Source organism: Gossypium hirsutum, chromosome A08 (assembly GCF_007990345.1).
Source record: "Gossypium hirsutum isolate 1008001.06 chromosome A08, Gossypium_hirsutum_v2.1, whole genome shotgun sequence".
In the NCBI taxonomy this organism is placed as follows: domain Eukaryota; kingdom Viridiplantae; phylum Streptophyta; class Magnoliopsida; order Malvales; family Malvaceae; genus Gossypium; species Gossypium hirsutum.
This window is the reverse complement of record NC_053431.1, coordinates 125,448,178-125,460,103: the sequence shown is the minus strand read 5'-3', so window position 1 is coordinate 125,460,103 and position 11,926 is coordinate 125,448,178. Positions and strand designations below refer to the sequence as shown.

At 28.4% G+C, this 11,926-nt stretch overlaps 1 protein-coding gene across 1 annotated transcript; it reads left to right on the top strand.

Annotated features, from left to right (window-relative positions):
* The first annotated feature begins 323 nt into the window (after positions 1-323).
* Positions 324-2,237, top strand: LOC107908202 (protein SOMBRERO). The gene is made up of 4 exons (XM_016835446.2): positions 324-492; positions 828-1,007; positions 1,088-1,359; positions 1,450-2,237. Exons 2-4 carry the CDS (start codon positions 839-841, stop codon positions 2,026-2,028), a joined length of 1,020 nt encoding a protein of 339 aa, XP_016690935.2. The 5' UTR covers positions 324-492; positions 828-838; the 3' UTR covers positions 2,029-2,237.
* The last annotated feature ends 9,689 nt before the right edge of the window (positions 2,238-11,926 follow it).

The window sequence follows — 11,926 nt, the reverse complement described above, 5'->3', positions numbered from 1 at the left end:
TTCTGAATCTTAGATTGTAATATTTCAACATTATTTAAAAAAAAACATAGTGAAAGTCTTGCGTGACTATAAATTAGCTATGTTAATCCATGTAGAATGACTAAATTCCAAACATTGGAAAAAGGAAAACACCCAAATTTAAATTAAACCCAAAAGTCTTGGTAACACATTCTTAATTAATTGAAGTATAAAAGATGTATATATTATTTATTTCAGGACCCCCAGCCAGCCCATCCTCGGTTGTCTCATATATATCCACATTCTCCATCTCTCTCTATCTTAATAAAAACCCTAAACATCGTGCCCTTCAAGCTAAGATATCTACAATTAATTTCTCTCTCTCTCTCTCTCTCTCTCTCTCTCTCTCTCTCTCTCTCTCTCTTACAATCTCATCTCTCTTTTTGTTCATCATAACCCAGTTTTATTTGTCTTGTTTCATTTGTACTGTTCTTTATCACGTTCATTCACACCCTTCCAACAAAAAAAAAAAAGGTTTGCTTTTTAGTTCCCTTTTCCTGTACTTTTTTTTTCTTTTATCTCTTTGTGTCACTATAAACTATATAGCTTTTCATGTTGAAACTGGATTTTTATTTCATATCTGCATGCATGCATGCTGTCATGTAGGGTTTTGTTTGTTGTTGTTCTTTTTCAGCTTCTTCATATTAATTCAATCATATATGAAGTAAAAAAAAAAAGAACACAAAAGAACAGTTATTTTCATTGTCAATGGACAACAAATATGTCTATTTTTTTTTCTCTTGTCAGCAGTTTAAACCCTTACAATAGATATATTAGTTAAGAGTATGTGTAAAATATTGTTGTTGCAGATATCAATAAAATGATGGCTGGAAATGGGCAGCTTTCAGTTCCACCAGGTTTTAGATTTCACCCAACAGATGAGGAGCTTCTCTACTATTACTTAAGGAAGAAAGTTTCGTATGAAGCGATCGACCTCGATGTTATTCGAGAGGTCGATCTTAATAAACTCGAACCGTGGGATCTCAAAGGTTAGTTCATCACATGTGATAAACCTCTTAAAAACCCCAATTAATTTTATTTACTAATGCTGATGATTAATGAATCACAGATAAATGTCGAATCGGATCGGGTCCTCAAAACGAATGGTATTTTTTCAGCCACAAGGATAAAAAGTACCCGACCGGAACTCGAACTAATCGAGCAACCACGGCCGGGTTTTGGAAAGCTACCGGAAGGGACAAAGCCATCCATCTTAGTAACTCCAAGAAAATCGGCATGAGGAAAACCCTAGTTTTCTACACCGGACGTGCACCTCATGGCCAAAAAACCGATTGGATCATGCATGAATATCGTCTAGACGATGACGATTCCGATGTTCAGGTAATAAAAAAAGACTCGATTTAACGATGAAAAATTGCCTGTAAAACAATAATTTAACATAAGATTTTGTGGCTTTTTTGCTATATGCAGGAAGATGGATGGGTTGTCTGTAGGGTTTTCAAGAAGAAGAATCTTATTAGGGGTAACTTTCAAGCAGATTTTAATCAAGAAGATAATAATTATAATCACATGAAGAATATTGCTTCATCATCAGCTCATCAAATGGAACCAAGGCCTAATAATAATCATTTACATACATTGTATGATTATTCCTTCGATGGATCCATGCAGTTACCACAGTTATTCAGCCCTGAATCATCAGCTGTTGCTGCTTCTTCTTTTATATCCCCACTCTCTTTGAACTCCATGGATGTAGAATGCTCTCAAAACTTATTGAGGCTAACCTCGAGCAGCGGTGGCGGCGGAGGCGGTGGTGGCGGTGGACTGATGCAGCAAGATCAGATGAGATACAATGGTGAATGGTCGTTCTTGGATAAGCTTTTAACGAATCATCCTATGAGCTTGGACCATCATCATCATCATCATCATCAATCTCAAGCTAAATATATCCCTTCGTTGCAACTTGATCATGTGGGAAGTTCTTCACAAAAATTCCCATTTCAATACCCAGGTTGTGAGACAGCTGAGGGTCTGAAATTTTCAAAGTAGCTTAGAATTTTAGATCTATTTTCACATACAATGTTGCTTTTAAAAAAAAAAATTATCTTACGAAGTGGCAAAAGACACTCTTTTCAAATCTCTGTTTAGTAGTTGAATTTGTATTTTTTTTTGTCATCAATCTGACTTTGAATTGTACTGTGCCAAGCGCCAATTTTTTTTCCTTTTTAAGTAAGAAAAAACAAATTATATACAAGCATGTTCATGCAAACTAAAGGCAATTGTTGTGGGGTGTACTTTGTGGTTTTGTATCCTAGATGGTTGGATAGGTGAGATCATCAAAACAGAAGAGTTTGTATATGACTGGATTTGACCTCGACCTTATGACTTATGCTATATAAGTGAGGGAGATTGCTACTATTTGAATTAGTTTAGAGTCACCTCGACCTTATGACTTTTGGTATATAAGTGAGGGAGAATGCTACTATTTGAACTAATTTCTAAGTCACGTTCACTCTGTAAACCTACTAAGGTTTTTGCCAGAATTAAGAGACAAATCTCCGATCAGGAACAATATTAAACTTGTTGATGGTTTGACCAGTGATTACTTGAAAGCTTTCTCTCCTATTGTTAAACACACTACTATTGCTTACAGCAAGCTTCGAGGGCATGGTATAATGAATTTCAAGTAAGATTTCTTTTACTTGATTTTTTTCAATTCCTCATCACTTATGCTAAAATTAATTGAGTGATTATATATTTTCGTGGTGTAACGATACTATAGTCATAAAGAACAATATACAAATGAAGTCGACCCTGTTATAGTTTCGGTGCTAATTTTGCTATAGTCATATTATATTTAAATCTGAGATTTAATCTTTCTGCTTTAAATTGATTTAATTTGTCTTTTATTTTTATAATATTTTTCATAGATCCAAATTTATGACATTGTTAACAATTTGGACTTACTTATTGGATTATAAAAATAAATGAATCAAATTATGAGGAACTAAAATGAAGAGAATATTAAATCCTAAATTCAACTCTATAAAGGGACTAAAACTATAATTAGATGTTTTTATTTCAAATGGTTCCCTTACAAATCCCAATTACCACATTGGAAAAAGGTTTGCAATTTTCAATTACAATCTGGTCCATCATGTCTGCTCATCACATTCACATTTTATCTTTTAGTGTGTACAACTTCTTACTAGTCTAAACGATTACAAATGTTTTCGGTAAAGGTTGTTAGTGAATTATTTTAAGACTACATTATTAATAAATTAAGTAATAGTTTACAGAAATATAAATTCAACTTATTTGTATTTTTTTTGAATTTTATACTATTTTAGTGCTCAATTATCTCATTGGTTTAGGTTAAGAATGGAAAAACCCGAACCTTTTGATAGATTTGGAATCGATCCGTTTCGAATGAAATAGAATTTTTAAAAGAATGAATGCAGGGTGGGTGAAATTTTTTCCTTTAGAAAGTGATATGAAGCGATTATGGTAATTATTCGCCCCGCCCCGCCTCACCCCACCCCACCCCACCCCGCTCCACTAAATGAAATTATCATTTCATCCTTTTACATATATAACTATTAAAAAGGTAAAAAAAAATAATAACGGAATGAACTGGGATGAGGATGAATGCATCCAATATCCATAAAGATGGTAATAGTTTACAGAATTATAGATTCACAGTGGAGTAAAGCGTGCTCACTATGGTACAATAGTGGAGGATTTAACAATATCCACCCTTGTCCTACTTTGTTGTCATCCCTAATGTAGGTGGAAGAGTTGGAGCAAGAGCAAAAGTAGCATGAAGAATATTTTTGACAAATTTTATTATTTGGATTCCTTTAAATATCTTGATTTGACATTGTTATATTGAGTTATAGAACTTCACTTTGGACACAAAATATATCATTTAAAAATAATTAAAAGATTTTGCTGAGCTATTTTAGCACTTGAAGTCTAAAAGAATTTAGTCATCGTCCTTGTATTGTCCACACATTTAAAATTTTCTTCCACTATTTTTAATTTCAGGATTTTAGTCTCTTTATTCTTTTGATGTAAGAATTGAAGTTCAATTGATAAGACTATTAATTTTTTTTATTAAATTGAATTATGTGGTATTTTTAAAATAAAAAAAGTTGCTCACTTGGCCAATTTAAAACTTAAATGGAAGCCATGTAAATAAATAAAAAAAAATATGGACATTTAATATTCTTCTCTAAAACAAAGCTAAAAAGCCCTATAACACTAAGTCTAGAATCGAAAACTTTACAATCCCACATTCAAATAATTTTATTTTCCGCATGCGTAACATTAACCGTGTGAGTAAAATTTCTTATTTTAAAAGTATCTCATTATTTAATATAACGAAATTCTTTGATGATGCTATCAATTGGACTTCAATTATTAAATCACAAAAATAGAAGGATTAAAATTTAAATGCATGAAGAATATAGAAGCTGGGAGCATAATTGAACCTTTCTTGTAATTATTTTTGGATGTATATATATGCGCTCCACAAACTTTCTTTGAAGACTGTTTAACTTTCATCGTAATTATTCCTTCATGTGCTTGGACTTAAAATAATCTTTAAGATTGGGTTATTCTTAATTAGGCTGTTTCTGTTAATTTATTTAATTAAATTAACCAAACCCTATTTTAATTATTTACTATTATTGGGCTGAATTTCTTTGGATTTATAGCTAAGTCCCTTGGCCCAAGATAAAAAAAATTCTGTTAGGTCTCAAATAAAAATAAAACTCTTTAATTAATAGAAGTTTGCTAAGTTGTAGTGGGCCATGTGAGAATCAGCTATCTTAATGGGCAAGTGAATATAGGCACTTGAGCTAGGTGCACAAAACTAATTTTTAATTTAAGTCTATATTTTTAAAATTTTAAATTAAAAATTAAATAAAATAATTTGAGAAAGGTCATATATTAATTGATTATTATTTATTGACTAATAAATGGTTCATATATAAGTTATTGATACACTGATAAGTGTATAATGGTACATCATTAATTTATTTTTAAAAATAAATCCACTTAATTTAATGTTTAATAATGTGCCATACTTTAATTTGTATAATTTTATATATTTTTTGTGCGTCAAAATCGGGGAGGCCAAAAATAAAAGTATTAGTGGCAGCTCCATCTTAAAACAATTTATCTTACAAATTTAATCCCATAATTAATCCTAAATTTCATAATGTTTTAATTGCATTTCAAACTATATATTTTACTTAATGTATCAATTAATAAATTTTTAAAATTTATATAGATTATTAAAACTTATATACATACAAAAATATAATAATAATAATAATAATAACTAGAAGAGCTAAGAGAAGAAATAACTTTTTGTTTTTGGGATAAACTACACTAGTAGTTACAAACTATTTAGTATATTTTATTTTGATCATTTAATTATAAAAAATTAAAAAATGGTTACTTAACTATTCAATTTTGACTTTTTTGGTCACTAGTAAGCTAATGGTGGTAGTTTTTAAAATTGACATAATAGAAACTTTAACCCTCAACATTTACACATTGTGTAATTTTTTTTTTGTTTTTTAGTTTTGTTTTTCTTTGTGACATTGAGAGTTAATTTTAAAAGAATGAGAGAAGATAAAAATTATTATCTTGAATTTTTTAGTGCTTTTATTTTTTATTTTTTTGTATATTTTCAACCAAAATTAGCTAATAAGTTTGTTTTTTTGAATTTTTTAGGTGAAAGGGTCATACGTAAAAGTAAAATTATAAAAAAAGATCAAATTACACTATGCGTAAATATTGAGGGTTAGATTTTTTAGAATCAAGATAAAATTGACACAATGTATAAATATTGAGGGTTAAAGTTACTATTATATCAATTTAAAAACAGTCACCATTAGCCAACTAGTGACCAAAAAAGAAATTTACTAATAATTGGGTAATTATTTTGTAATTTTTTATAGTTGAGTGATCAAAAAAAATTTACTAATAGTAGAGTGAATGTTAGTATAGTTTACTTCTTTTTTTTTATTAATGTTCATTTTATAGTTCATAATCGAAGTTTATGTTTACCTCTCCATCAGTGTTGTATCTAACCATCGCATACAATACTTGACGAGAAGAAACAACTTTTTATATATGAAATGCAGAGGAGACATGGATGGGGGCAAAACCAGCATGAAAGCAACATATCATCCAACAAATACTAAGCAATAAGAATCTCCACATTGTCCTTTTCTTTTTCTAATAAATCTTTTGTGTGTATAATAAACAGAAATGGAAGTTAATGAAGCCGACATTTTGGAACAAAAAATGGTGCTGAGAGCCTGAGACAACTGCCAGTCTACAATATCTCCTATGATGCCTTTTTCTTTCCTCTTTGCTGGGTTTTGTCTTTGCTTTTATCATCACAACTCTTATGATCGTGTGAAAGGTTTCATGGCTTTACAACTCTCTCTATGTGTATTTAACACCAAAATAAGTTGAAATTAATGATTGCAGTCCGTCGGATATATATTTTTTTAATTATTTGAATTTGAATTCATAAATATATTTAAATATTTAATTATGTTTATAAATTATGTGAGTGTTACTGTTTAAATCCAAATTAAATACTATTATTCGTTGGATATTTAAATCTGAAAAAAGAAATTTAAAATTTTTAATCATTTTTCAGATATCCTAGTCCATAAAAATCTGAATTTGAAATTATTAAAATTCTATTTATATATATAAAATAAAATAAAAAACATTTTTGTAATCAATAAGTTTGGATATCTAAACTCGAATCTATAATCATTATAGTCATTCTAATAAGCAATGCGAATTTAATAATAGATATTCGAGATATTCGCATCTGCATTGAGTCTACAACAAGTGATAATTTTAAAATCTAAACCTTTAATGATTGAATCTTTAATTCAAATTATCATATATTTAACTATCGTCGTTATTTTTTATTGATTATTATTTAATATAAATTTACCAAACCGAGTATTTAAAATTTAAACTTGAAACTTCACTTATCCAAAATCTCATCGCTCAATTTAATTAAAAAATATATGAATGTGCGTATCCCTCCATAGTTTACTTTTTCTAAAAAAATAAATACATAATTTTGGAGCGGCTGCCATTTTGGATTCGATTGGAGAAAAAGAAGAGATAGCTAGGCTCCGAATCTCTTTATGCAAAATCGAAAGCCCCTTCTTCACTATTCAATTAAGCCTAATAATTTTATTCAATTAAGCCATGGGCCCCTTATTAAATAGGAAAATTTCTCTAGAGTCCCTCTAATTAATTATTCAGAAAATAAATTAATAATAAAATTTAATCCATTTTAATTTTGGCCCTCCAAAATTTTTAACTTTGTTCTCTAAAAGAACTTATAATTTTATCTTATGTAATCAAAAGGGGCAAGCAAGGGCCTTGCCTCCCTTAAAAAAATTACTTTATAGTCCCTTTTCAAATTTTAATTTTTTAACCTTTGATTAAATAAAAAAAATTTAATACAAAATTTTATAACCATTTTTTGGACGTCTCAGATAAAATTATTAACTTCGCCCCTGAATGTTAATATATATGGGTTGATATTTATTTTTTAAGACCCCTAGAAATTATATATGTGTGCGTGCATGCATGCAAGAGGGGTGGTGAAGAAATGTTTAAAATAGAAAGGAAAATAAAGCCTTCAAACTCACAAAAACAACAAAGTAAATGGCAAATACTGCAAAAACTCAGCCTCATGTGTCATAGTTGAGGTGTAAAAACTGCAAAAAGCCATTATTATATATGTAAAAGCAATCGATTTAATAAAAAAGAAGAAGAAACCTATTGTTGAATATACTGCTTGTCGCGGTGACATCAAATCAAAACTATATATTTTTTGAATAAATCTGCACTCACTTTTAGGCTTTACCCGTCCTATTCTTCCTCAATCCTTGTAATTTTTCATATTCTATTAAGTTGTTTTGTTGGTTATCAGTGAATTTTCTTTCTTTTTTTTAATCCCTAAATAGGGTTAAAAAATTGTTTTTTTAACAGGCAATATCCATATATTACTCTTATAATTTTACTTGTCAATAGAGAAAAAAAAATCAAAAATGTAATTTTATTATTTTAGTAATATATAATCTTAAATTTTCTAAAGAGATTATAAAGTAATTTTATCATTTTTCCCTTGGAGGGGCTAAGGCCATTAGGCTGTGGGCTTTGGCTTAGATTGGAGTGGTCTTGAATTCCTATCAGAGTTGATATTAAAAATTATATAATGAAAAATTCAAGATAAAATTAAAAAATTAGATGTCTAAAATTAAAATTTTGTTTTAAAAAATAACTTAAATTTAATTTTTAACTTTTGAAAGGGTCAAAATTACAATTTTTTATTTAAACAACTAAAAAAATTAAATTAAACCACTTACATTAGTTAAGCACTAAAAGCGAAATTATACCATCCTATAACGGGGGCCAAAGCGCTTGCCCTTCCCTACCCTTAATCGGATCAGAATAGGTAGAATTTGGGTTTTAAATCATGTTAATTTTGAGTTTAAATTTTCTTAAATTTGATTTTTTTTTTATTTTTTTAAAACTTAAAATTAATTTAAATCGAATTCGAGTTTAAATAAAATGAGTCAACTCTACCGATCCGACGTGTAAGAGAGAGAAAGGGCAGTCAAAGATTTTAGGTTTGTAATGATTTAAAGAGGTTGGAATGTCTTTTACCCAAATGAAAATGATATTTAAGAAAAAGAAATAAAGGCTCCACTAACATATACTCTACACAACACAACTAAAATAAAATTTTAAAAAATAACAATAAAGAAAAGTTTTTTTTTTTGCCACATAAACTAAAGTAGTTTAACAAATATTAATTTAATAATATAACAAGAAAATAATTAAAAGTAGAAAAATAATAATAAATACAAAAAAGAGAAAGCAAAATGTGATGGTGTGTCAGTTCCAGGTAGATTTCTTCATATAGATGGTGGGTCCATACATTGAATCCTCACCTATTGAATGATAAAAGTGTTCTTTTTTCTTTTTAGAAAAGAAAAAGCAAAGAATACAAAAAAACTTAAAGAAATATATATAAATTCATTAAAATATCTTCCTAATGTTTCTTGCTTATTTATGCATAATAAGTTTTTTAAAATAAGAAAAAAATTCTAAAAAATAAATCTGGAATTAATATTAATTAAAAATTTAAATATAATTTTTTTTAATTTTGAATTGAAGGTAAAAGATTATGTATAGTATTTAAGTTTGCATAAATTTGGGTGATCTTTTCAAATTTTGAATCTTTACAATGATGAGCTTAAAAAGTATCAAAACCCTTCTTTTAATCATATATAAGACAATTTATATCATCTTTTTTTAGCATGCTTTTATTTGTTTAGTCATAAATTTGGGAATTCTACAGTAAGTTGGCTATGAAATCCCCCCTAAAAGTAAGTTTAGAAATGTTGAAATTTACAGGGTTGAATTGTTTTTTAAAATTGGAATTAAAGAGAATTTAGATAAAAATTTTATATGAAAAAAATAAAAAAAATAGTCTCACTTAAAATATGAATTAAATTCTTTGCTGTAAAGTTTAAGTCTAATTTATTTTATGAAATATATTATTTTATTTTGTTTATTTTTATTTATTAAGTAATTTATATCGTATGTATATTAAATCTATAATTGTATATAATATTAAATTTTAAATATTAAAAACTATATTAAAATATTAAATTAAATTGAAAAATAGCATAAATTTTTGTAAAAAAAAAATAATATGAGTGGGTTTAATACTGGTTTAAGTTAGATTTGAGCAAAATTTAATGTTCATATTTTGTCTCAGACTTTGACAAATATAAAATATATCAATACTATATTAAGCATAACTCGAACCCAATCCAACTCAGTCCACTTGAAAAATTGAAATTAATAAAATTTGTTAAAAAAAAGGTTAAAACTAATTAGTAGATAAAGCTAAAAAATAAGTAAATATAATTTTAATTGTTTAATTTATCCAATAAAGAAAGCAATGGTTATTATTCGTTCAACTTGTCATAATAAAAAATTTGAACACACAATAGAAGATGCAGCTCGACGAAGTCACAGCTAAAGTGATCATATTGTTGTTCGTTGATCTTATATATCAATTTAAATTTTATATCACTCATATTCTTTATATATGTAATGATGAACATATATATAAGATTAAATTATGGACCACTAGATTATCAAACTATAAATATTTTATATATTTAAAAGAAAAGAAAAGGTTTTGGTCCCCAAGCAAAATCCAAGTGTTATAATGTACGTAGAGAAGGATAGTAGGAGAGGCACATGCTATATGCCACCGTCATGCAAAAGCAATAAAAGTATCAATCCATATTGTTTAGGTCATGAAAGATTATGATACTCATTCTAACAATTGAATAATATTTTGTTTTTTTTTTGTCTTAATTTAATTGTGTCTCCAATGCTTTATCATTCTTTACACTTCCATTGTTAATATATTTTTGCTATCCTTCAACTACAAGTTTGTTTTTTTTTATTGGTAACCACGACATAAAAAGGTTTATATTAAGACATATGTATATAATATATATTTCTAGATCTTATAGTTAGAAGAGGGATAATTTTGAGACTTTGAAAATAATATTTGGATAAAAATAATGTTTTGAGTTTTGAATTTTATTAGAATTGAAATAAGGGGTGGCTGTTTGATAGAATCGAGTTAAATTGTTTAAAATTATTTTGGATTAGTCAAGTCGATGAGTCTTATTATATTAAAAAACAATATAAGAGGCTGAAGAAACATAATGCTTACAAGGCTCGAGTTGTTTGCTTCGTTAGCTAGTAATGAAATGTTAGTGTAACTCCTACAAGTCAATCATGATTAGCTTGTAATCTCTATTTAGAATTTTGAGTTAACATTTTTTTTTGTAAAGTATAAATTTGAGACATTTATTTATCCATGAGTAAATTGTTAAAGTTAGTGATGTTTGGAACTTGTTTAGATAAAATCCTAGAACACATATGATATTAATAAGGAGTTACAATTATGAGATTTTTATGCATCAAAGTTGTGATTCTTAAAATGTTCTTGATCATCGTATTATCAAGATAAGACATCGATAATGCTCAGAGGTCGACATTTGTTAACCCTCCATACATGGGGATGTATACAACTGATCTTATAAGTTGAAATATGGGATACTTAAGCATAACATGTTGGTCTTTGTTACGAGAATAAGCACGCTAAACATGACCTGTTATAAGAGATCCATTTGATATTTCACTCTAGTGTTTATGAAAAACTCTCATGTGTTAGAAATCTTATACTTTGATTCATCACGAAACGGGCCTATAATAACAAATGCTTAAGGTAGGATGTTTTGGGTATAATATAAGGCATATAAAGGTGGCGGAGTGATCCAAAGGTATCTGTTAAGAAATGGCTTAAAATTGGTAGTGGATTGTTGTTGTTGGTAGTGGGTTGTTGGTGGTAGTGGATTAGTGGATGGTTGTTGGTGTCCATTTTCAACCACAAATCTTTGCCAAAGTTTTGGACAATTATGTCCTTGAACTCTCTTATAAATAGAGAGGTTCATTAGCCATATTCATCATCCCAAACCAAGAGAGAGCAAAGCTTGTTCTTTGAAAGCTAGGATTTTAGCTTTCGGGTTTTCTATAGGGGTTGAGAGTTGTGAGGTTCTCGGGTTGTGTCTTGAGTGTAAAACACTTGTAATCTTCATATTGTTATAGTGAAATTTCTTTTCGCCTCTGCCCGTGGACGTAGGCATTAAAGCCGAACCACGTAAATCCTTGTGTTCACTTTATTTTTCGTTCCGGTCAATTTACTTGTAGTCATATCGGAGTTCTCGAATCGATCCTTTCCGCAACAAATTGGTATCAGAGCGTAGTTGAAGGAGTGATAATATTTTCTGAA

Bases quoted from the DNA above. Each gene is read 5' to 3' on its own strand.
- LOC107908202 (XM_016835446.2), top strand. From the start codon at position 839: ATGATGGCTGGAAATGGGCAGCTTTCAGTTCCACCAGGTTTTAGATTT. The intron at 1,008-1,087 runs GTTAGTTCATCA...AATGAATCACAG, and splicing joins CGAACCGTGGGATCTCAAAG to ATAAATGTCGAATCGGATCG. The intron at 1,360-1,449 runs GTAATAAAAAAA...TGCTATATGCAG, and splicing joins ATGACGATTCCGATGTTCAG to GAAGATGGATGGGTTGTCTG.